Source organism: Stegostoma tigrinum, chromosome 3 (genome assembly GCF_030684315.1).
Source record: "Stegostoma tigrinum isolate sSteTig4 chromosome 3, sSteTig4.hap1, whole genome shotgun sequence".
Classification (NCBI taxonomy): Eukaryota; Metazoa; Chordata; class Chondrichthyes; order Orectolobiformes; family Stegostomatidae; genus Stegostoma; species Stegostoma tigrinum.
In genome coordinates, this window is record NC_081356.1 from 64497282 (window position 1) to 64524791 (window position 27510).

Sequence of the window (27510 nt, forward strand, 5' to 3'; positions counted from 1 at the left end):
TTCCTCATTACATAATACCAAATCCAAAGTCGTCAGTTCTCTGATTAGCTCCAAGACATGTTGCTCTAAAAAACAATCCCTCACACACTCTATGCACCTTTTGTTGAGGCTACCCTTTCCAAGTTGACTAATCCAGTTAAAATCACCCAAAAATACCACTGTGCTCTTCTCACAAGCCCTCATTATTTCTTGGTTTGTACTGCACCTTACTTCAGAAGTACTGTTCGGAGGCCCGTAAATTCCTCCCACTAAGGGATTTCTTTCTTCCCTTGCTTTTTATTTCCACGCAGACTGATTCAAAATTTTGTTCCCTAATATCAATATTATTTCATAATGCAGCCTAGATACCATCTTTAACCAAGAAAGTAACTCCACTTCTTGCTCCGTCTTGTCTATCCCTTCAGAATCTCGGGTACCTTTGGACATTTAACTGCTAGATGTGAAGCTCCTGTAACTGAATTTCAGTAATCCCCACCAGGTCATACCCTTTTGTCTCTACTTGTGCCATTAGCTTATCAACTTTATTCCAAAGACCGAGTGCATTTAGGTACAAGGTTTTTAAATGAGTCCTACTGATTCATCTTTCTCTTTTAATAGCTTGTGCACTACTCTTTCCACACTCTCCATTCTTATTTATTAATCCCTGATAACACTGAACCTCATCTCCGTCATTTAGTCCAACTTTCAACTCACATTTTGATCTTTTACGATTTTTTTTCTTCGCCATGGTCATTAGACTGGCCCTGCCCATTTATTCTTCTAATCTCTACCTTCTGCTCAAAATCTGACCTAATGAATTCATATTCATTAGCAAACCTCCCTGCTAGATTGTAGGTGCCCTTCCAGTTAAGACACAATGTGTCTTCTATGAATAGGTCTCACCTGCCTTGGAAGAGATCCCAATCACCCAAAAATTTGAAACCATCTTCTCTGCACCAGCTCTTCCGACACATGTTAAGCTGTACTATCCTCCTATTCCTTGCCTCACTACCACATGGCATGGGAAGTAATTCCAAGATTACAATCCTGGAGGCTGGCTTTTCAAGTTAAGCCCTAAGTCCTGAACTCTCCTTGCAGGACCTCATCATTCTCCTTGCCTACGTCATTGGTACCAATGCTTACCACAATCACTGGCTGTTTACCCTCTCTCTTCACTGTGTGCTGACCATACTCAGACATCCTTGGCCCTGACACCAGGGAGAAAACACAATGGAGTTTCATCTGCAGCCACAGAACTGCCTATCCATGCCTCTAAAAATCAAGTACCCCACTACCATTCCTTGCCTTCTCTTTTGCTCGCACTACTGTACAACAGAGCCAATCATGGTGCCACTGTTCTGGCCACTGCCATTATCATCCTGTCTCACAATATTGCATAATTTAGAATAATGTCTTTGCATCTTCATTTCTTTCCATATTTAGTTACTGAGACTTTAGCTGTTTAGGCCTTGTGCTCTTAAATTTCCTCCTCCTCATTTTATCACGGTCTTTCAGCACATCTCCTATCTAAGCTTTTAGTTGCCCTTCTAATAACTCTGCCCTCAGCCTGTTTTAATTTTCATCTGACTGCACTGGTACAAAAGGGATCCAGGATATTTTTCCATGTTAACATTAATATTGCAGGTTACCATACAAAATTTTGCAGTCCGAGGCCTGCCACTCAATGCTCTGTAGGAACAATCTGCTTATTTCTATTTTTATCCTTACAGTCTTCACATTTTCATTTTCCAAATTTATACACTTTCTCTTTTGAAACCTAGTTGTGTTTTGCTTCCTACTTGCCCTGGGGAAGATTCTCCATGTCTGTACAGCCTTCATGTAGAAAATTTACCAAAACTAAAAACTTTGGTGTCCTCCCTGACTGACTCACTGACCAATTTTTACTGATTTGCTTCATCAACATTTACCAACTCTGAACTCTCCAAAAGACCTAACCAGTCCACGATGTTGAACTGCTTCCTACAACATCCTCAATGAAGGATGCATTATAGTAAATGCAGTCTACCAACGTTTTCTATTGAATAAACCCTTAAATCATGTTAGAATTTGAAACAAACTCATCAAATTCCATATGAATTAGGTTAAGGCTTTCAACATTGTAAAAGCTTGAATAATTTTTGCTCTTACACCTGCAGTGAAAATAATTTGGTAATTCTTCAAAAATTTCTATTCCAATTCATCAATAGCACAAACCTGTAAGAAGTTTAAGGGAGTTTGAATTCAGACTTCTGAGACCTACCGAGTAAATGGGATGAAACCTTTGCTGCAGACGAAGAAAATGTCAGGACCACGTGGTATCATAGCTAAAGGATTGTTAAAAGAATTTCAAAATTTTCAAATAAAATGCAAATTGGAAATTCGATAAAACCGGAGGATAGCCTTTTGATATAAACATTTTGAAAATTTAGCCTGAACCTATTAACCAGCGAACCAACATTTTCAAAATTAACCAATTACATGTAATCAGTTTTCTTTCAAAAAGTGGAAATACATACCAACAGCACCCCCCACCAACGCTTTTACACCCAAGGCCATTCCTTCCATGAACTCCTCAGGTCCCTGAATTGCTCCCTGAGGAAAAAAACAACATAATTTAACTTAATTTGCCTGGATTTTTAATTACAAATACCTGAGGTTATTGATGCTAACTACTGTAATGGAATAAATCTCAGAAAAACTGCCGGTATCTACATGTGGCAGTTAAACACAAAAGTCAAGACATTGGAGTACAATTTATTTTTCGCTTCTACAAGTGTGTTACATTGGTACCTTGCCAAGAGATTCAACATTAAAATAAATTAAGAGAAAGACATTAGGTACTTAGCCACGACTACCCACTGAACAAGCAAAAAAAAACTTGTAGCTTGCGCACTCAGGTGAATTTTAATCAGTATGATAACCCTTAATTATGGTGACACAGCTTATCTGGAACGGAAAATTTGCTGTTTTGAGAAGTCTCATTTCACTAGATTGTAATTATTGCTGTAGTTTAAAAACGGTTAAACTTTTTTTTAAAACTTCTGTGTCTTGCCTTTCTTGAAATTCCATATTTTTAACTCTCACTTTGTTTATTTTCAGTTCGTGATTTTACATTGAATAAAATATTCTAACTCAGCCTTTCAGCTTCTCAAAAGGATTCTTAACAATAGGGAAATGTCATACCAAACTATGGGACCGGTGTGTTATTCTTTATCATATTTACAAGTAAGGTGAAAGACATGTTTTACTCCATTATTGACTTCAGATGTCACCAGTTACAGTCGACAGATGATTGCTAGCTACTAGAATCAAGTCACAATTTTACTTGGAAATAAAATCTTAACTTAGTTCCATTTTTATTGGAAAATACAAATTCTAATTTTTAATTACAGGCCAGGAGATTGTCAGTAAGAAAGGAAAGAAATTTGAAAGGCAAGACAAACGCGGCTGTTTTTTGAAGTATTTATAGGTAATTGTTCCATTACACGCCACGGTAAGATTTAAAAATAAGAATCAGAGCAGGACAGTAGGAAAGTCAGCGTTCAAGCAGATGTAAAGAATTTTCAAAAGAAATATAGATAAGTTAAGACGGTGGACAGGGTTTAATGTGGATAAATGGGACGAATATAGAAAAAAAATAACATTTAAATGGAGTCTTCAAAACTTGGTGGTATACTGTGATTTAGGTGCCCCGATATGTGAATCACAAAGGTTAGCATGCAGGTACAGCAAGTGATTAGGAAGACAAGTGTAAAGTTGTTTATTACAAAGTGAATAGATTATAAATATAGCAAAGTTTCACTCCAAATCTACGAAGACTCTGTATCTGGAATATAGTTTTAGTCGTCTTCAAAAAGAAGGACATACTTACTTTAGAAGCAAATACCAAAGTTCATAACTAATTCCTGGGAAGTAGGGTTCAACATATCAAGGAAAGTTGAATTATTTGAGTCAATAACTAATAGATTTAGCAGAATGGGAAGATGTGTTGCTTTGAAAGGGCAACTAGAATGAGGGAGCATATTTAAGACAGAGGAGATCTCCCTCTAGAAAATGGAGAAGATGGTACCCCTCCTTCTTCATCCCCACACAGGATCTAAAAGCACACTCCTCTCACTCCCCTTAAGGTCACCATACTTTTTTTCTTTATTCATTCACACGATGAGGGTGTCGCAGGCTAGGCAATGTTTATTGCCCATCCCTAAGTGCCCCGAGAGCAGTTAAGAGTCAACTGCGTTACTGTAGGTCTGGAGTCACATGTAGGCCAGAGCAGGTAAGGATGGCTATTTCCTTCCCTACAGGGCATTAGTGAACCAGATGAGTTTTTCTGACAATCGAAAATGGATTCACAGTCATCATTAGATCCTTAATCTCAGATGTTAACTGAATTCAAATTCTGCCATCTGCCATGGCGGATTCAAACCTGTGTCCCTAAAATGTCACCTGGATCTCCAGAGATAATACCACTAGGCCATCACCTCTCCATGCTCACTGTCCTAGCTTACCAGGGTATGGGGATGCATTGTGCTCTGAGCCTGCCCTGGTTGCCAATTATACCTGCCTATTCCCCACGTAACAAGTCTGTGGGCAGAAAACAATGTAGCAATACAGTCATACAGCACAGAATCAAGTCCTTCAGATGACCATGTCTATGCCAACCTACAAACACCAAACTACACTAATCCCATTTATTGGCATTTGGTTCACTACCTGCTATGTTCCAGCATTTTAAGTACTCATATGGACGTTTCTTAAATGGTGCAAGAATACTTGCCTCCACCACCCTCTCAGGCAGCATGTTCTATACATCTACCAATATCTGGGTGATTTTTGTTCTCAGATCTCCTGTAAACCTCTTGATCCTCACCTTAAACTTGTGTCCTTTTCAGTCTTAGGCGCATCTGCCATGGGAAAAAAGATTCTCATGATCTACTCTGTATATACCTCTCAATTTTATATACATCAATCAGATCCCTGTTCAGCCTCCTCTACTCCAAGCAGGGAAACATCCAGCCTTTCGCGTCTCTCCTCATAATTGAAACTTTTCATCACAGAAAATATTCCCATGAAACTCTTCTATGCCCTCTCCTTTGAATCACATTTTTCCAATTGTGAGGTGACCAGAACTGCACACAGTATTCCACCTGCGACCTAATTAAGATTTTATAAAGTCTCAATAAGACCTCCTTGCTTCTATGTTGTATGTCCTGGCCAATGAAGACAAGGATCCCACGTGCATTCTTTACCACCCTGTCTACCTGTGCTGACACCTTCCAGAATCTGTGGACCATTCATCAAGAACCCTTTGTTCCTCAGTACTCTTTAGGGGCTTACCATTCATTATGTATATCTTTCCTTTATTAGGCCTCCTGGAATGCATTATCTTGCATTTATTGGCTTAAACTCCATTTGCCGTTGCTCTGCTCAATTTACCAACTGATCAATGTTAAACAGTATCCTAAGATCATCCTCCTTACTATCGACACTCCCAATTTTGGGTCATCTGCACATTTTCTAATTGTACCTTCTACATTCACAACCTTCATGTGGAGCAGGGAAGCTGACATGATGAAATTAGTTGAAATGATTTCTGAAGAAGGGTCCTGACCCAAGAAGTCAACTTACCCGCTCCTCTGATGCTGCCTGTCCGGCTGTGCTCCTTCAGTTCCACACTGTGTTATCCCCTATTTCCCATTTTGTTTCCATTGCTTCTTTTGCCAGTACCTCAAATCTGCAATCTCTGGTTCTTATTCTTCCACAAATGGAAACATTTTCTCCCCAGCCACTCATCTAAACACCTCATTGTCTTAAATACCTTCATCAAATCTCAATATTCGTTGCTTTAAAAGACCAGTTCCAATTTCCTCAACATTTTAATATAACTGAAGTTTCTTGGATCCATTCAGTTTTGGCTAAATCAGTGTTAAATACAGAGATGATGGGAACTGCAGATTTTGGAGAATCCAAGATAACAAAGTGTGAAGCTGGACGAACACAGCAGGCCAAGCAGCATCTGAGGAGCACAAAAGCTGACGTTTCGGGCCTAGACCCTTCAGAGAGGGGAATGGGGAGAGGGTTCTGAAATAAATAGAGTAAGAGGGGGATGCAGACTGAAGATGGATAGAGGAGAAGACAGGTGGAGAGGAGAGTATAGGTGGGCAGGTAGGGAGGGGATAGGTCAGTCCAGGGAGGACGGACAGGTGAAGGGGACGGGATGAGGTTAGTAGGTAGGAAATGGAGGTGTGACTTGAGGTGGGGAGGGGGGAGATAGGTGAGAGGAAGAACAGGTTAGGGAGGCGGGGACGAGCTGGCCTGGTTTTGGGATGCAGTGGGGAGAGGGGAGATTTTGAAGCTTGTGGTGTCCACATTGATACCATTGGGCTGCAGGGTTCTCAAGTGGAATATGAGTTGCTGTTCCTGCAACCTTTGGGTGGCATCATTGTGGCACTGCAGGAGGCCCAGGATAGACATGTTGTCTAAGGAATGGGAGAAACAGGTTAACATAATTTCCTTGCTTTCATACTCTATACCACTATTGATAAGTCCAGGATGCTGTATGCTTTATTTATTACTCTCATAACCTCGCCTGCCACTTTCCTCTGCTCCTTCATTTTGTCCTGTATGTCCATATTCTTTCTACCAAACTGAATCAAGCACACTTCTCTGCATTAAACGTCTGGCCATTACATGAACCAGTCTACATTCTTATGAAGTTCTATACTGTACATCACAATACTTCCAAGTTTCATATCATTCACAAGTTTAGAGATTGTGCCAGTAAGCCAAGATAGAGGTCAGTAACATACACAAGAAACAGCAGTATTCTAACACCAATAGCTGCTGTATAAGTCTTTCTCCAGTCTGAAAAACAACTGCTCACCACTGCACTTTGACTCCTTCACTTGCCTAGCTTTGTATCACTAACTTTGTTCAAAGGTTGTTCTGTGGCATATTGTCTCTTTTGAAATATACACTATAATAACAATATTACCTTAATGAACCCTTTCTGTTCTCTCACCAGAAAATTCAAAACAAGTTAGTTAAAATGGTTTCCCTCAACAAATACATGCTGGCTTTTCTTTTTGCCCAAACTGTGAAGGGTCTTGGCCTGAAATGTCAGCTTTTGTGCTCCCGAGATGCTGCTTGGCCTGCTGTATTCATCCAGCTCCACACTTTGTTATCTTGGACAATCAATTTTGCCCTGATTTGTCATTTCTAGAAGCTTCCCATCTCTAAAGATAAAATGATTGACCTGCAGTTGTTGGGCTTATTTCTATAGTCTGTTTCTCAACAAACACATAACATTTTCAAATTCCCCAGACTTCTGGCATGACCTCAAGGTCAAAGGAAGTGTGTTAAATTATTGCCAGTATCTCCAAATTTTCCACTCATTTTGTTCAGTATCATTGGAGGCATATCATGCACTTTTTATCCCTGCTTCTATGTTTTATGGTCAGTCCCAACACAGTTTCAAATTTAAGTACATACAGCATATCCTAGATCTCCTCTTTATCAATTTTAAACCATTCAAGTGTCTGAATGACTTATTCTTTCACCATCACCGGACCTGTAAGTGCCTTCTTGGTAAAGACAGATGCAAAGTATTCATCTAGTAACTTGAATCATGCCTCTGTCCATGTGTATAAATCTACATTTTGGCTCCTATCCACTCTTTACCACCCTCATACTATTTACATTCTAATAGATTTTTGGATTCCCTTTTATATGGTTTGCCCGTCTCTCCTCAATTACTCTTTGATTTCTTCGTTTGCTTTGTTAATTCCCTCTGAACCTTCTACACTATTAAGCAGATAATACAATTGAGCACACTTTTTCTGTTTCACCTTACGCTGTCCAGGAAACTCTGCAACTGTTTGCCTATTTTTACCTTCATGAGAACTACATCTGCGATTTCTTTCAAGGTAGCCCTTTCTTTGGTTACAGCTTTTTCTTAAATTTTTGATTCTATTTTATCTAGGCCATATTCAGGTCAGTGAATTTGACTTTCCCTCAAATAATTGTTCTAATTTGATATTGCTCCTTGTCCTTTTCCACCGTTTAATTTTTTTGTAAAAACCTTTCGGTACAACAATCACTGTCACCTGAATATTTCCCTACTGATACCTCAGCTATTGAGCCATTTAATTTTTCAAGAACCAAGTCAAGCAAAACCTATTTTCTCCTTGGACTGGGGACATACTGCTATAGAATACTTCCTACACGGGGTCGTTTCTCTCGCTGTCTTTATAACTGTGACATTTATCTGAAATTTCCATGCAAATTTGTTCCTCTACATCTTTCCCATAGTTGGCGTCCTACTGATTATTGTAATCAACAATTACATCTAACCATATCAACTCTGTTCTTGGCCTTTTTGTGACTTCCTCTCTTTTCAGCACTGTATTGTTCTCCTTCATCAATGCAGACACCTCCTATTAAATCTTTCCTGAACATCTTGTATTGAAGCTCAGCAAATCTGGCAGCTTCTGTGAAGAGATAATCAGAGTTAACATTTCAGGTCTGGTGACCCTTCCTCAGAACTCATCTGATTTTTCTCGTCACAGATGCTGCCAGACCTGCTGAGCTTTTCCAGAAACTTATGTTTTTATTCCTGACTTACCGCATCCATAGTTCTTTTGGTTTTTAACCTTGTACTCAAGCATATTTAATATCCAGTATCACCTTTCTTTGAGCTGGTTTTTATTATCAGCACTTCATATTTCCATGTGGCTATCTATGTGCTGTTTACCAACTTTATTTACTGCACTCTACACATTCATATACATGCATTGCAACTCCAATGGAGACTTTATTACATTCCTTCTTGACAAATGGATAATACCTATCTGTTTCCTACTCTAGTAGTCCCTATCTCCAAATATCCTCTGCACCTTGGTAGGGCTATCAAGTGTTGCCTCTCGATTCTCTGACACAATTTAAACCCTCTTCAGTTACATTAAGAAATCACTTCACAAGGAAATTGGTTATGGCTGTTTTTAGCAACAATGCATCCAACATGTAAAAAGTTTCAGAACACCGAGAACTGAACCCAAAGTACCAAGAACCTAAAGCCCTTCCTCCTGCAACATTTTTCTTTGTATGGACCTGTTATTTCTATATTCATTTGCAGTGTTACTAGGCATAGTCCTGAGACCAAGACATTTGGAGGTCTTGGTTGCTAACTTCCTATCTGGGTCTGTACTTGGAATATAGAAGAACAGGAGAGGACCTCATCAACACGTACAACCTTCTTAACGGATTTCACAGACTTGTAATAGCAAAAAGGCTGTTTCTCTTTTTGGGAAGTCTAGGACCAGACGAGTAACTTCAGAATAATTTGGAGGGGTGGGGGCGGTCGCATATTCAAGACACAAATGAGGAGAAATCTCTTCTCTCAGTCAATTTGTAGAATTCTTTACCATACAGAGGATTGTTGCAGCAGTGTCATTAATTATATTCAAGGCTGAGATTAACAGTTTTTTGATCAATGAGGAAATCAAAGGTTATGGAGAAAAGGCAGGAAAATGGATTTGAGGATTATCAGGCATGATCTCATTGAATGGTAGAGCAGGCTTCCTTCTATTACTATGCCCTATGTAGCTCCAGAAATTCTAACTGCATGACCACATCATTTTCCAATCTACATAGCTGGTTTATATCAAACCAGAACTGCTAGTTGTTGATCCTCCACTCTCTGGGTGCTCAGTGGCCAGCGATATCCTTGACTCTGGCACCATGGAGTCAACAAACAATTCTGGATTTGTATCCTTGGTCAGAGTTGCCGGTCTCTTCCCTTAACTATTGAATCTCCTGTCACAAATGCTCTTCTAACCTTACTTAACTTCATGCCCTCATTTACAGCTAAGCTGTGCCATATACTCAGCTCTGGCGGCATTCACCAGATGAACCATAAAACTGATCAAAATACTAGTTACAAAGTACTCAGGTAGTCACGGCAGGCTGTTCATTTCTTCCTAACTGCTTGGAGTTTACCCATTTCTGTTCTTCCTGCATTTTCTTAAGCTGCAGGGGGCTACGTTTCTATATATGCTATTCATGAAGCTGCCAACCTGGTACATGTGCTGCAGCAACACCAGTTGCTACTCAAGCTCCAAAGCGCAGAGCTCAAGCTGCTTCAAATGACAATTCCTATAAATATTACCCCAGACAAAGATAATGTCCTAAATAAAAACTAGAAGAACTGCAGATGCTGTAAATCAGGAACAAAAACCAAGTTACTGGAAAAGCTCAGCAGGTCTGGCAGCATCTGTGGAGGAGAAAACAGAGTTAATGTTTCGGGTCTGGTGACCCTTCCCTCAGAACTCAAAGATAATGTCCTGCAGTTTATATATATATGATATATTCTCCAAAAAGTTCAACAGCCCTGTCATTCCACTGTCCAAAATAGGAACAGGAATAGGCCATTCAGTCTTTTGAACTCGTTCCACCATTCAATATAATCAGGGCTGATCATCCTAGTCAGTACCCTGCTCATGCTTTTGCCATACACCTTTTGATCCCTTCAGCTATAAGAAGTTTACCCATCTCCGCCTTGAAAATGTTCAATTTTTCTGCCACAAAAAGCAGCTGAGGCTGAGAATTTCAAGATTGACCACTCTGTGGATGATGAAATTTCTCATCTCAGTTGTAGACCCCATCTGTGATCCCTTGTCCTGGCCTCCCTGGTCATGAATGAAGGTCACGCTTACCGTGTCTTGATTTGTTATAGTTTCCTTAATAAAAATCATTAACATACATTGTGACTAACTGGGGCCCATGCACTAATCCCTTCGCAGCCCACTAATTACTGGCTGCCACTAAAAAAAAATGACCCATCGATTTCTTCTCTTTGTTTCTTGTCTGGCAACCAGTTCTCAATCCATCTCCGTACACTATCTCCAATCCCATTTACTTTAATTTTACATGCCATTCTCTTACTTATGCAATGTCTTCTGAAAAGACATGTAAACCACATCAACTGGTGCCAGCTTATCAACTCTGCTGGTCCTTAGATGATAAAACTTATTAGAAAACAAAGACTCACTAGCTATTCACTTTCCTACTTAGGTATAGGGAGGTTAATCAAAATAATTCATATAACCATTACTATCAAACAAAGAAAAACAAGATTTTCATTTCCCAGCTCTTATGATCACTAAACTGTTATGGTACAGAAGGTGGTCATTTGGCCTTGTGTATCTGCACTGGATTTTTCAGCATTTTAGCACTGTACCACTCTCCTGCCTTTTTCCCATAACCCTGCCATATGTAAATAGAAACAATCACCTTAAATGCCCTTGTGAATGTCTCAACTGAACTTGCTTCCATCATACTTTCTGACAGCGCATTCTAGATTCCAATAACTTGCCATGTTCAATTTTATTCTCACTTTGCAATTTCTCCTTTTGTAAAACACTTGAACTATGCCCACTGGTTCTTCATCTGTTTATATATAGGAACAGTTTACCCTATCAACATTATACACACCCTTTGTGATTTTGAACACTTGGATCGAATCTCCTCTTAAGCTGTTTCTCCAAGCAGAACAGAGCCAAACTTTAAGAGTCTGAACCCTGGAACCATTCTCATAAGAAACATCTGCACTCACTCCAATTGATTCACATCCATCCTATCACGTGGTGTACGAACAGTATATAATGCTTCAGCTAGGGTCTAGCCAGTGTCTTATACAACTTCATCATAAACTCCCTGCTCTTGTATTTTGTGCCCCTTTTTATGAAGCCTAGAAAACTGTATGGTGTATTAACCATGCTCACTACCTGTCCTGCTACCTGTAATGATTCATTCTTCTGCACACACTTTGGAATAGCACCCTTTGTTTTATACTCTTTCCACACCTGCATCAACTATATCATCTGTATCAAAATTGATCACCTCATACTTCTCTGCACTGAACTTCATCTGCAATCTATCCACCTATTCTACCAAGTTGTCAATTAACTTTTGAAGATTTAAACTATCTTCCTCAGTCTACAATCCTCAAGTTTGTGTCATCCATAAGCTTTGAAAGTGTCACATGCACGCCGAGATCGAGATCATTTACACATCTCAGGAAAAGCAGGCGTTCCCACACTGAGCCTCCAATACAAACTGTCTTCCAGCACAGGAAGAAAAATCCGTTAATCATCATCATCATTCTATTTCCGGTTCTTCAGCCAATTTTGTATCTATATTGTCTCTGTCAGTTTTATTCTAGGGCCTACAACTTTCTGTGCAAGTCCAGTGTATGGCCATAAGATCATAGGAGTAGAATGAGGTCATTTGGTCCATTGAGCCTGCTTTGCCATTCAATCATGGCTAATAGGTTTATCAAACCCAATCTCCAGTCTTCTACCCATAAACCTTAATCACTTATTAAACTTATAAGAAATAGTTAAAACTAATTGACATTTTATTTTTTACATTATTTAGTTGGGACAGTGAGAAAATATTAGGAGTAACTGAATGCGGGGGAAAAAAAAAGACAGCACCAAAATACAGTGGGTAATAGAATTTGAGCTGTCCTTACAGATAAGCAAACCTGAGAAAGAGCCGAAGGAGTATAGACATTAAACTTTTGGAATGTAAATGAAGAGGATCCACAGAAGCATCCCAAGGCCGAGAGCTAACATCATAAGATCATGGGAACCTGGGGTTGTCCACAGAAGTTTCCATCATTGATTAGGTCTGCCATGGGATTGGGTGTATGTATTAAAGGGGGAAGGACAGTGACAACGGTATATTTGATCATTGTAACAAAGCACATAAAATGCTGTATTTTCACTGGAAAGATCAGAGTGTGTCATTGATCTACCTTCTAATTTAGGGGAAGGTTCTTTGGCCCTGTCCCTGCATCAATTGGTTTCTGCTTGAATAAACATTTTCCACTTGCCTGAATCCTGCCTGAGTTTTTGTCCTCAGTCAGGAGGTATGTTCCTACACCATGGCTGGAGTAGATTCTGCTTTGTATGTAAAAGTAGGTGCAAAATATTAAAATAACACCTCTGCCTCTTGCGTCTAAGTGTAGAACCCCTTTTCAGTCAACAATTGGCCCTACTTATCACCCTTTTACTATTGATATGCTTTTTTTTTAAAACAGAGACTGATACCTATTTAAGGTCAATAAATGTGGAGCAGGACAAGCACTGCAGGTCAGACAGCATCCGAGGAGCAAGGAAGTCAACGTTTCAGGCCAAAACCCTTTGTCAAAGCTGCGAAGAGGGGAGAATAAAAGTTAACTATTCCTGCTGCAGCTCCCTGTCAACTATGACCCAACTATTTGGTAATCTCTTCTCGTGTTGCATAAACTGGTGTTCCTTTTCCCAAGACACTCTTTCTTGTGTGTCAGTCATGATAACTGCATAATGAAAAGCTCAGACTTTGTTTGTCCTTTTAGCCATGTTTAATCATTGTCGAGTAGGGCAGCAATTCTGCAGTAACTGTGGAAGTGACCAAATTATGTCAACCGTTGATCTGCTGACTCTGAAATCGGACAGAGGTACCAGGGTCTGCAAACTGGTCTGAGCAATGCAAGTAAAGATCTTCCCTACAACATACATTTGACTTATTTACAACTACAGCATTCCAAATGAATAGCCGATGTATTAAATAGTTTATAGATTGAAATCTGACCTGATAAGGTTCATAGAAAAATGCTTCAACTCCTTGCGATAAATCTCTGATTAAACCAAAAGGATTGCCTAAGACATCTAGTCCAAGGACAAGCACATACAATTGCTTGATTGCCTAGAGGGAGAGAAGCAGAAATTGTTTAAAAACAAATTTAATATTATAAATACTTGTCGTAATGACAGTGGGGTTATTAAGTAATGATATTTAAAACTGCACATGAAATACTGTTACATACCTGCTTAGAATAATGTCGGATTACCTCCCACTGAAGTTGTTGCGTGGTATAAAATTGATAATTGATTTCAAAAAATGCAAGCCTGCAAAGAACAGAGTATTTGAATATTAAGCACAAGATTTATTTGTCTACCATAATTTATAATGTGATCGCCCCTTGAAAGATGTTAAACAACACAAGCCTGTAGTGAAAAGATTTGAAACTTCAAAACCTTACACAATTATCAGATCTCTCTGGGTACTGAATGCCCTTTCAAGACTGCAAAACACTAACTTCTAAATTATTATAAATATTTGAAAAACAAGTAGACTTTAACTGTGGATATTTTTACAAGTATACTAATGTAAAATAAAGCTACTTCGAGCTGAATGTTTACATCACAACAGGGCACAGCAGACAGAGAGGCAGGTGGATTATAAATTCAGGCTGCCAGCCACTGTACCAAATCCGGACTCTGATCCTGGTCCTGGGGCATTAACAATGAGAGGAGGGATTGGGAAACAACTGGAAGTGGGAATGGGTTATAGACACAACTAAAGTGTAGCCAATTAAAGGTCTGTTATGGTTAATAATTGGAGGCTGGCTGGAATTTCCTTGCTTGTCTCTTGGTCCTACAGTTAGGAGGGAAATGTGTGACTAGTCAAAGGCCATCTCTGGAAGTATGCATGGAACACAAACCGCAGGCAGGATTACAGGCTCTCCTCAACTGTCTGGCTTCAGTTGCAGCACCAGCTCAAGTGCTCAAGGGTACTTTTCCTTATTGCAAAAGAAAAGTAGTTGGAAAGAGGTCCCTCCAAGTTCCTGTTGCATTTTCCTCCACATACAGTAGGAACCAGTTGTCTTTTTCAGTGCCTGCAATTAGTCTGTGTCTTTGAGTGCCCAACACTATCTAAACTGGACAGAAAGTGGTCAATTTGGGGAAAGTTTGTTCCTCAAACACCACTTAATATGTACAACACAATCCTGAAGCCCCAAAGGAAGATCATGCACCTGGGATGAGAAGTAAACTTTATACTTGTGCTTCCTTATCTCACTTTTCTTTCCTTATGACTGTTACTGCTTCAATTTAATTTTGATTTCAAGTACTTTTTAACCAACACTATCTTTTATACAGATTCTTATAAGCTTATCTTACATGTTTTAAATCATTTATTAACATTTTTCAAAAAGCCAGAAAACAAGTGGATCAGTGAGAGCGACTTTAGACAAATGGGCTTTTGGTTAGACAAGATCCAAAAGCCACTTGCAACCAAAAGAGGCAAAAGAACAAAAATGGACATTGTTATGTTGATTTAATCAGATCTCAATTATACATTAAACTGGAAAATAAACAAATTTTCAATACATCTATTAACTTAATTGTCAACTTATCACTGGGTGGCTCTTTAATAGAACAAAGTCAAAAGATAGCTCCACTGCTATAGAGTCTATTTCAGCAACCTAAAGCAACACCATTGCCTGTATTTATAGGTAAGAAAGGTCCAAAATGATTAAAATTGTAAGGCATACACACCATTAGACTTAACTTAAAGAAGAATGATTTTGGTTGCAAGCAGTTGCTACGAGCAACAACTCAAAGTGACTGCCAACTCTGAGGCATCAACACCACTGTCAAACCAAGAAGGCACAGCACAGTAGGTATTGTTTGGGTTCGTTGAAGCCTATCCGGGTCCAGGCCAGTGGCATTGTTTTCTTTATGTACTTTTCATCTTTCTACTTTTCTTCCTTTCTTCTTCACTGGAGGCTGCAGCAGTGTCACTGGAATTGCTGGCGGCTCGTGGCTGCGGTGCTGATAGCCTGGACTCAGCAGTGACAGGCCTGAACTCTTGGTGGCGGCAATAAGCTCAGACTGAGGACTCCTGGCAGCAATAGGCCTGGAACCCGGAATCTTGATGACAGCAGTGCCCAGTGGGGATTTCTGGTGGCAGCAGTAGGCCTGGAAATTAGGTTCTTGGTGACGGCACTGCTCAGAATGGGCATCCTGACAGTGGTAGGCCCAATGTTTGGACTCTTTACAGTGTCAGCGAGGCAGTGGCCACAGAGCAGGAGTCTCCTGGGGCATCACCGTCACCATCACTGTTCCCAGAGAAGTACTCGTTGAGGACCGGAACACCACGCAGAAGCCCCAAAGATGTGTTTGAGGCCCCAATTTAACAGAAAATGAACTCTTATTTAATTTATTTTTATCTTTGTAGTATCTCAAAGTGGCACTGGACTTGAGATGACAAAACATTTTTCACTGTATCTTCAAAATATCGATGACATTGAATAAATTATTCACCACTGAGAGGACAGACCAATTAGAGGCGGCAACAGAACAACAGTACACATCATATCAGAGTACACATTGAGTTGTTTCAGAAGTACCTAACATTGATTCAGGACCCAATAAAGTCCCCATAGACAAGGAAACCACCTGCTGAAATTCGTGTAGCCTTTAATTTTTAAGGTGAAATAATTGCACAGTAGCCAGTATCCTGTCACCAAGTTACCCTTTATTTACACATGCACTGTACATCTGCTCTGATCAGCCAGCTCAGAATCAGTCCCTAGAGTGAGGAGACTTTCAGACTCTGCTGTATTTTATTTTCCTTTATTTACAAGTGTACAGTACACTGGCTGTGACCAGCCAGCTTGGAATTAGTCCTTCATATCAGGAGACTCTCCTAATCCACTGTTTATTTTGCGCTTTATCCCCTACGCTGCCAGAGAACAGTATTATGCTAATAACTCCTGTTTACATGTCAGCCAGAGCACCTTGACTGGCCCAGGTCGACAGCCCTAATCAAGGATCTCATACTCAACAAGATCCACCTGGCCAATCTCATTCCAATTACTACACAAATGAACATAAAATTCTTAAAGGAATTCGCAATGATGATGGCCTTGCCAGAAATGCTCATGCCCCAGTGGCAAATAAAAACACCAAATTTCTTCAATGGAAAATCATAGCAGCAAATTTATGCGTGTCAACATAGTTCAAACAAGTAGCAGGATAATGAAATAAAGCTTATGGGAAGTTAAACTTGGGAATAAAGGTAGCCCAGACTTTATTTTTCAGAATTCTGGAATGGATATTTTGGACTCATTAATAGGCAGATTTTGGTTACAATATTCCAAAATTCTCTGGACACAGGAAAGGTTCCAGTGGGTTGGGAAAATACTAACGTAACACACCTATTCAAAAAGGGAGGGAAGCAATACGTGGGAAATTACACACTAGTTGGCTTAACCCCTGTTGCTGGGAGAGTGTTAGAATCAATTATCAAGGAAGCAATATCAGAACATTTAGAAAGTCAAAACACTATCTGTCAGAGTCAGCGTGACTTTAAGAAGAGCAAGTCACATTTGACTGATTTGCTAGAGTTCTTTGAAGATACAACAAGCAAAGTGGATAATGGAGGTCCCATAGCTGTAACATATCTGGACTTTTGGAAGGCTTTTGATAAGGTGCCACACAAAGGCTTAATTCATAAGTTTGGGCCATATGGGATTAGGGGCAATTTATTAGCTTGGATAAGTGATTGGTTGATGAATGGAAGACAGAAAGTCGAGATAAATGGTATTTTTCTAGATGGCAAAAAGTAACAAGTGGGGTGCCACAGGATTTGGTCCTTTGGCCCCAACTACTTACAATCCACATTAACGACTTGGATACAGGGACAGAAGGCTCTGCAGCCAAATTTGCAGATGACACAAAAATAGGTGGGATGGTAAACAGCAATGAGGAAATAACAACTTTACAAATGAATATAGACAGATTAGGAGTCTGCCAAAATAGCAGATGGAGTTTAATGTGGATAAGTGGGAGGTCATGCATTTTGGTTGGAAAAATAGGAAGGTGACGAACTAGCTAAATGGGGAGACACTTCGGGATGCTCCAGTGCAGAGGGATATGGGTGGCCTCAAACATGGGCCACAGAAAACTAGCATACAGGTACAGCAGATAATAAAGAAGACAAATGGAATGTTGGCTTTCATAGCTAAAGGAATAGAATATAAAGGTAAGGAGGTATTGTCGCAACTATATAACTGATAGGACTGCACCTGGAGTATGTACACAGATTTGGTCCCCTAATTTGTGGAAAGATGAGGTGGCATTGGAGGCAGCTCAGAGGAGGTTCACTAGATTGACCCCAGAAATGTTGTACAAAGAGAGATTGAACAGTTTAGGCCTACTCTCTCTGGAATTGAGAAGAATGAGGGGAGATCAAATGGAGATATTCAAGATTATAAAAGGGTATGGATAAAAATGGACATGGAGCAGATGTTCCCTCTTGTGGGGCATTCTAGGACGAGAGGTTTATAGTCTTAGGATGTGGGGTAGCAAATTTAAAACAGAATTGAGGAGGAACTACTGCTCCCAAAGAGTGGTGAATCTATGGCATTCACTACGCCAAAGTGCAGTGGATGTTGGGACAATGAGTAAATTTAAGCAGGAGTTATACAGATTTTTAATTGGTAATGGGTTGAAGGGTTAGGGGGAGAAGGCAGGAAAATGGGGGTGAACAGCAGACTTGATGGGGCGAAGTCTAATTCTGCCCCTATTTGTTGTGAACTTACATGCTCCAGTTTAATATAAGAAATATAGTACCATGAAGAAGTGACGTTCTCTCAGTACCACACAATAAAAGTCAACCTAGAAAATGATGGTACCTTCAAGCATTGCAAATTTCTCTAACTTCTGCACAAAACTTTAGTCTAGGTTATGTAGTCAAGTTCTCGGAGGTGCACTGTGAATTTACAACCTGTTAAACGGCACTGAAAGTTTTCACCAAGTACAACATTCTTTGACTTTGTATTCAAATACCACTATTGCAATCTGCAGAGTATTTCAGCAATGTACACTGAATAATTTATAAAATCATGCAAGTAATTCACATACTTGAAGACAACATCTTGTACATCAGTGAGAGTTGCTCCAATGCTTTTCAGCAAAAGATTCAGAGATTGTAGTGGAATCAGGTCTGCTTCTTGTTGTTTGTTACTTTCTTCCCCTCCAGAACTAATGGAGAAGCTCAAATGTAGCTACAAGAACATAAACGTTAGTGCAAGAAAATGATACACAGCTGTTGGCAACAATGTTGAAATGCTATTCAAATAATTATGGCTGTAATGATCAAGAACTAGAATAGGTATTTGTCGTTGCCCCACCAGTGTGACAGACAATCCTGGATAATTTTCATTTTGACCAATTTGACATTTGAATTACTGGGCTTTCTTTGAAGTTGTTCTGCAAGACATTCTCTCAAATATAATAATAAATCAGGTACCTCCAGTACGTAGTATAATTATAAGAAGTACAGTTGGGTGAAAAGTAATTACAATCACTGTTAGCATGAAATTACAAATAAGTTATTTTCCATAAAAGGTGCTGGCCTGGTGTAGGTAACAGGTCCCACGTCTTACCCAAAACAGCATCCAAGTCCAAATCCATAAGTACTGGACTCCCTTATCCAGCACCCACCATTTGTGTGTGCATGTGTGTATATTTATGCGCATACATGTATGAGTGACAGTGTGAAAGAAAAAGAGAGCAAAAAATAAATAGATGTAGTTTACACCCACTTTTAAAAGTGTAACTGCCTCAAGTTTCATTGAATTGAAAAACTGATTTGAAAATTTGAGGAGAGGCTCAAAATCTGCTCAAGTTCATTGGAAAGGTCGGGTAGCCTGTTGGGGTTAATAGTTGAAATGTACGATTTAAAAAGAGGATAGCCTTTGGCATTGTCAAGTGATTTAAATCCTTCGCTCTTTGAACTTAAAGTAAAAGCTGTGAAGCTGTGAAGGCAGTTGGCTAAAGAGGACTGTAAAAATAGATTAGCAAACTGTAGAAAGGTAGTGCTAGGCATTTGAAGACATAATTAATAATTCCCAAAGGCATATTACATTGGAAACGAGAGACTCCATAAGCAGGATGAACCATCCATTACTATGAAAGAAGTTAAGGGCGGCGTTAAAATGAAAGATGAGAAATGCAATCTAGAAGAAATTAACACGAGATCAGAAAATTAGGGACATTATAGAAAGCAAAAACATTGAATAAAAAGGAGAAAATAAGTTGAGAGTGTGAACTTGCAAAAAATATAAAAGGTGTGAGCTCCTGTAAGCATTTAGAAACAGAATAGCTAAAAACTGATCTCTTAGATGATGAGGAATTAATACAGAAAAAGAAAATGGAAAACTCTGAAGTTGATTTTTTAAAAATCTGTTTTCATGGCAAAATAATCAGTTATAGTAGAAAATGAAGGACCCAAATAGAAGGAGGAGCTTGCAACAATCATTTTAATTATAGATAAAAATACGAGGCAAACATATGGCACTAAAGGTTGACAGGAACACTGGATTTGATGGCCTGTATGCTCAGGTCTTAAAAGTTACACATTTGTTGTAATTTTCTAGAATGCCCTAGATTCTCGAAGGTCCTATCAGGTTGGAACAATTCTGTATGTAACATTGCCATTCAATTAAGGATGGAGGTAGAAAGCAAGAGCAAAACGAGCAGAATTCTTTCACTTGCTGTTCAATTGTTTTATTAAGTTAAGATTCATGGCATCTGGACTGCCATGGCTTAGAGTGACTTGTCTCACAATTTTCCACTGTTCACCTCATTAATTAAACAACTGGGTTCTTTGGTGCCTTTCCTGTCAAATCAGACTGCAGGAATGGTGGAAGCACTTGTCACTGCCAAGACCTTCCAGTGCTCATTCCACTGCATCATTTCTTTAAGTAGAGTGGCACATCAGTTTACATGCTACAAAGCAAGAACTGGCCCTCTCACTGTGATGATCAAATGTTATGAAACAAACAGGAAAGCTCCTATCCTTGCAGATGGGGATCTGGGCCAAATAGAACATAGAACAATACAGCGCAGAACAGGCCCTTCGGCCCTCGATGTTGCGCCGACCGGTGAACTAATTTAAGCCCCTCCCCCTACACTATCCCATCATTATCCATATGCTTATCCAAGGACTGTTTAAATGCCCCTAATGTGGCTGAGTTAACGACATTGGCAGGCAGGGCATTCCACGCCCTTACCACTTTCTGAGTAAAGAACCTGCCTCTGACATCTGTCTTAAATCTATCACCCCTCAATTTGTAGCTATGCCCCCTTGTACAAGCTGAAGTCATCATCCTCGGAAAAAGACTCTCACTGTCCACCCTATCTAATCCTCTGATCATCTTGTATGTCTCTATTAAATCCCCTCTTAGCCTCCTTCTCTCCAATAAGAACAGACCCAAGTCCCTCAGCCATTTTTCACAGGGCCTGCGCTCCAGACCAGGCAACATCCTGGTAAATCTCCTCTGCACCTTTTCCAATGCTTCCACATCCTTCCTGTCATAGGGCGACCAGAACTGCACGCAATATTCCAAATGAATTCGCACTAGTGTTTTGTACAGTTGCAGCATGACATCACGGCTCCGGAACTCAATTCCTCTACCAATAAAACCTAAAATACCGTAAGCCTTCTTAACAGCCCTAACAACCTAGGTGGCAACTTTCAGGGATCTATGTACATGGACACCAAGATCCCTCTACTCATCTACACTACCAAGAATCTTTCCATTGACCCAGTATTCTGCCTTCCTATTATTCCTCCCAAAGTGAATCACCTCACATTTATCAGTATTAAACTCCATTTGCCACCTTTCGGCCCAATTCTGCAGTTTATCCAAGTCTCCCTGCAACCTGCAACATTCTTCCACACTGTCCACCACTCCACCAACTTTAGTGTCATCTGCAAACTTACTAATCCATCCACCAATGCCTGTGTCCAAGTCATTTATAAAAATGACAAACAGCAGTGGTGCCTTGAGGCACACCACTAGTAACCGGACTCCAGGCTGAATATTTTCCATCAACCACCACTCGTTGCCTTCTTACAGAAAGCCGGTTTCTAATCCAAACTGCTAAATCTCCCTCAATCCCGTGCCTCAGTATTTTCTCCAATAGCCTACCACGTGGAACCTTATCAAAGGCTTTACTTGTACACCACGTCATCCCTCATCCAGGTCCTGGTGGATGAGGCGGTGAGGGGAGACCTTTTCCTCTTCCTGTGAACTGTCACAGGTACCCATGCCACAAGTCAATACCGGCTTGGACCCAGATAGCAACCTGGTACAGTACCTTGATAATGGGAACTGCAGATGCTGGAGAACCCAAGATAATAAAGTGTGAAGCTGGATGAACACAGCAGGCCAAGCAGCATCTCAGGAGCACAAAAGCTGACGTTTCGGGCCTAGACCAATCAGAGAGGGGGATGGGGTGAGGGTTCTGGAATAAATAGGGAGAGAGGGGGAGGCAGACCGAAGATGGAGAGAAAAGAAGATAGGGGGAGAGGAGACTATAGGTGGGGAGGTAGGGAGGGGATAGGTCAGTCCAGGGAAGACGGACTGGTCAAGGAGGTGGGATGAGGTTAGTAGGTAGGAAATGGGGGTGCGGCTTGGGGTGGGAGGAAGGGATGGGTGAGAGGAAGAACCGGTTAGGGAGGCAGAGACAGGCTGGGCTGGTTTTGGGATGCAGTGGGGGGAGGGGAAGAGCTGGGCTGGTTGTGTGGTGCAGTGGGGGGGGGGGGGGGGGGGGGACACGAACTGGGCTGGTTTTAGGATGCGGTGGGGCAAGGGGAGATTTTGAAGCTGGTGAAGTCCACATTGATACCATTGGGCTGCAGGGTTCCCAAGCGGAATATGAGTTGCTGTTCCTGCAACCTTCGGGTGGCATCATTGTGGCACTGTAAGAGGCCCATGATGGACATGACATCTAAAGAATGGGAGGGGGAGTTGAAATGGTTCGCGACTGGGAGGTACAGTTGTTCATTGCGATAAGAGCGGAGGTGTTCTGCAAAGCAGTCCCCAAGCCTCCAAGATAATAAAGTGAGAGGCTGGATGAAAACAGCAGGCCAAGCAGCATCTCAGGAGCACAAAAGCTGACGTTTCAGGCCTAGACCCTTCATCAGAGAGGGGGATGGGGAGAGGGAACACGAATAAATAGGGAGAGAGGGGGAGGCGGACCGAAGATGGAGAGTAAAGAAGATAGGTGGAGAGAGTATAGGTGGGGAGGTAGGGAGGGGATAGGTCAGTCCAGGGAAGACGGACAGGTCAAGGAGGTGGGATGAGGTTAGTAGGTAGATGGGGGTGCCGCTTGGGGTGGGAGGAAGGGATGGGTGAGAGGAAGAACCGGTTAGGGAGGTAGAGACAGGTTGGACTGGTTTTGGGATGCAGTGGGTGGGGGTGAAGAGCTGGGCTGGTTGTGTGGTGCAGTGGGGGGAGGGGACGAACTGAGCTGGTTTGGGGATGCAGTAGGGGAAGGGGAGATTTTGAAACTGGTGAAGTCCACATTGAAACCACTAGGCTGCAGGGTTCCCAGGCGGAATATGAGTTGCTGTTCCTGCAACCTTCGGGTGGCATCATTGTGGCAGTGCAGGAGGCCCATGATGGACATGTCATCTAGAGAATGGGAGGGGGAGTGGAAATGGTTTGCGACTGGGAGGTGCAGTTGTTTGTTGCGAACTGAGCGGAGGTGTTCTGCAAAGTGGTCTCCAAGCCTCCGCTTGGTTTCCCCAATGTAGAGGCAGCCACACTGGGTACAGTGGATGCAGTATACCACATTGGCAGATGTGCAGGTGAACCTCTGCTTAATGTGGAATGTCAACTTGGGGCCTGGGATAGGGGTGAGGGAGGAGGTGTGGGGGCAAGTGTAGCATTTCCTGCGGTTGCAGGGGAAGGTGCCGGGTGTGGTGGGGTTTGAGGGCAGTGTGGAGCGAACAAGGGAGTCAGGGAGAGAGTGGTCTCTCCGGAAGGCAGACAGGGGTGGGATGGAAAAATGTCTTGGGTGGTGGGGTCGGATTGTAAATGGCGAAAGTGTCGGAGGATGATGCGTTGTATCCGGAGGTTGGTAGGGTGGTGTGTGAGAACCAGGGGGATCCTCTTAGGGCGGTTGTGGCGGGGGCGGGGTGTGAGGGATGTGTTGCGGGAAATACAGGAGACGCGGTCAAGGGCGTTCTCGATCACTGTGGGGGGAAAGTTGCGGTCCTTGAAGAACTTGGACATCTGGGATGTGCGGGAGTGGAATAGCCCACCGACTCCCACAGCTACCTAGAATACACCTCCTCCCACCCATCCACCTGCAAAAATTCCATCCCCTATTCCCAACTCCTCCGCCTCCGCCTCCACAATGAGGTATTCCACTCCGCAACAAGGACCGCAACTTCCCCCCCCCCCACAGTGGTCGAGAACGCCCTTGACCACGTCTCCCGCATTTCCCGCAACACATCCCTCACACCCCACCCCCGCCACAACCGCCCCAAGAGGATCCCCCTCGTTCTCACACACCACCCCAACAACCGCCAGATACTACGCATCATCCTCCGACACTTCCGCCGTCTACAATCCAACCCCACCGCCCAAGACATTTTTCCATCCCTACCCTTGTCTGCTTTCCGGAGAGACCACTCTCTCCGTGGCTCCCTTGTCCTCTCCACACTGCCCTCCAACCCCACCACACCCGGCACCTTCCCCTGCAACCGCAGGAAATGCTACACTTGCCCCCACACCTCCGCCCTCACCCCTATCCCAGGCCCCAAGATGACTTTCCATATTAAGCAGAGGTTCACCTGCACATCTGCCAATGTGGTATACTGTATCCATTGTACCCGGTGTGGCTTCCTCTACATTGGGAAAACCAAGCGGAGGCTTGGGGACTGCTTTGCAGAACACCTCCGCTCGGTTCGCAATAAACAACTGCACCTCCCAGTCGCAAACCATTTCCACTCCCCCTCCCATTCTTTAGATGTCATGTCCATCATGGGCCTCTTACAGTGCCACAATGATGCCACCCGAAGGTTGCAGGAACAGCAACTCATATTCCGCTTGGGAACCCTGCAGCCCAATGGTATCAATGTGGACTTCACCAGCTTCAAAATCTCTCCTTCCCCCACCGCATCCCAAAACCAGCCCAGTTCGTCCCCTCCCTCCACTGCACCACACAACCAGCCCAGCTCTTCCCCTCCCCCCACTGCATCCCAAAACCAGTCCAGCCTGTCTCTGCCTCCCTAACCTGTTCTTCCTCTCACCCAAAGCCGCACCTCCATTTCCTACCTACTAACCTCATCCCACCTCCTTGACCTGTCAGTCTTCCCTGAACTGACCTATCCCCTCCTTACCTCCCCACCTATAGTCTCCTCTCCACCTATCTTCTTTTCTCTCCATCTTCGGTCCGCCTCCCCCTCTCTCCCTATTTATTCCAGAACCCTCACCCCATCCCCCTCTCTGAAGAAGGGTCTAGGTCCGGAACGTCAGCTTTTGTGCTCCTGAGATGCTGCTTGGCCTGCTGTGTTCATCCAGCTTCACACCTTATTATCCTGGTACAGTACTGTGTTCGGTGTCAGAAAGATCACTGACCAGTGCAGGAAAATGTTAATGTTATTCTGGAAGGATAAGTGCCGTCATCTCCTTATTGCTACTGCATTCTCATAGGGACATTACTCATTCTAAATCTGGCTCTAAACTGACATCTCACAAAGGCTCACGGACTACAACTATTAACACAGAAAATAGGTACAGGAGTAGGCTACTCAGCTCTTCGAGCCTGCATCATCCTTCAAAATGATCATGGCTAATCATGAAATTTCAGGATCCCATTCCCAATTTCTCTTCATAACCTTTGATCCCTTTAACCGTAAGGGTCACGTCCAGCTCCCTCTCAAATATATCTAATGAGCAGGCTCCAACAGCTTTCTGTGTTAGAGAGTTCTAAAGGTTCACAACTCAGTGAAGAAGTCCTTCCTCATCTCAGTCCTGAATAGCTTACCCCTTATTCAGACAGTACTGTATGCATCATATCCACGACAGCCAACACACACCCGCCCATCATCATGTCACTATTCCTGCCCTCTGTGCTTCCTATTTTCTCACGGGATACTTCACCACCTCTCCTGTTCATGCATTAGCATTAACTTCAACTTCTCATCCATCCATCCCTATCATTTTCAACATCTGCCTTTCTTTCACTGAAGGTACGACTGGTCCATAATTGAGCCGAATTTGCAGACATGAGGCTCTTTCCCATATGTGGAGTAAACACTCAAATAAGGAAGTTAAGATGGGGAGACCTCTGTGGCCAACCAACTTAGTAAGCTTCACCGTACTGTACAATACGACACTGCTCTCCCATTAACACACATTACCTCATTCCAAACATTAACAAGCTTTCATTCCTCTTAAGACAACTAAATCCATCTCTCTTCTTATGCAGGCACTATCACCCCCACCAATCCTCTGTAAAAAGACCAGCGGCAGACACCCATCCATTTCACCTCCTCCATTGAGGAGTAAGCTATTGGACCCTCACAGAAGGCATGAACAAGGCTTTCACCTGTACCCTCAACCAACTTTTGCCTCAATGGGTGCACTTTCTAGATTAAACTTGGGGCCACAATCTGCTGACCACGTAACAGACACATCTCTGCAAAGGTTGAAGATGAAATGGCCAAGGCTCTTTGGCACTTAAGAGATTGAAGGAGACCAAACACTTGCTCAGCCCTGGGTAGATGATGATCGCATGGTCTCAGTCACATGACTTTGTTCAACTGTACAGACAGGCACAGGAACAGCAGGTAAGTTTGTCAGAGGCACTTCAAGTTATATTGAAGGATACAGGAGTCTCTAATGTTTTCATCAGTAATGTGCTATCTCTGGTAGGCATGCATCTGGCTACATACATGGACAGGTTGTTGATTAATCTGAAGATTTACTCCTTTGTCTGTGATTCCAAAACCTGCAGAAGCTCAGGTCTAAGTAGTGAACCTGCATCTAGGTAGATGACATCAGCTCTCAAGGCCCAAAGGCACCAGGGCCTGTATATCCCCCAGGCCAGAACAGCCAACTGCAGAACAGGCCTTCTCCACCTTTGCTGTGAAGGTTTTGATTGTACTTAGGCATAGCGGGAGGCAGAGGAAGAATTCGCACAGAGCATATTGATGACGTGGGTAAAGCATCATTATAGATAAACTTTCAATTTTGTAAATGTATATTCAATTTCACTATTAAAATGCACACTGTAGAATGATTTTCACTGCTGGACGTGGTTGAGACCCACCCATGCAAGGGATGAATAGCTTTTTTCAGAAATCGATTCCAGGTCAAACCTGGGTCCCTGGTTAGCACTGCTGCCTCACAGCGGTAGGGACCCGGGTTCAATTCCAACCTTGGACGACTGTCTGTGCGGAGTTTTCAGCGGGTGCTTTGGTTTCCTCCCACAGACTAAAGATGTGCAGCTTAGGTGGATTAGCCATGCTAAATTGTTCCGTAGAGTCCAGGGATGTGCAGGCTAGGTGGATTAGCCATGGAAAATATGGAGTTATAGGAACTGGGTTGCAAGGTCTGGATGGCATGCTTTTCAGAGGGTTAGTGCAGATTCGATGGAACAAATGGCCTCCTTCCACACTGTACAATTCCTATGATACCTATGCCTCTCTTTCACAAGACTCTTTGGTTGCAGATAACCTCAGGCGCCAGGAACCCTGAAAATATGACATTCAGAATGTGCCCTCAAGTCCAATGTTTCTAAATTACCCACAGAGATGACAGTATCTGAGCAGGTGGAGGGTGCTGGTGACAGCTCTGCTACTATTTTATAGAGAGATCTGTTGCTTATTGCTCAGAAG

General features: G+C 42.2%; 1 protein-coding gene across 1 annotated transcript in view; it reads right to left on the minus strand.

Annotated features, from left to right (window-relative positions):
* vps13a (vacuolar protein sorting 13 homolog A) overlaps window positions 1-27510 on the minus strand; it is a 379786-nt gene that overhangs the window by 57250 nt on the left and 295026 nt on the right. Inside the window, exons 61-64 of the mRNA XM_048527513.2 lie at window positions 18732-18874; window positions 13847-13928; window positions 13612-13725; window positions 2496-2571 (exon numbers count right to left, since the gene is read on the minus strand). Coding sequence (XP_048383470.1) covers window positions 2496-2571; window positions 13612-13725; window positions 13847-13928; window positions 18732-18874 — 415 coding nt within the window. The remainder of the gene's footprint in view (window positions 1-2495; window positions 2572-13611; window positions 13726-13846; window positions 13929-18731; window positions 18875-27510) is intronic.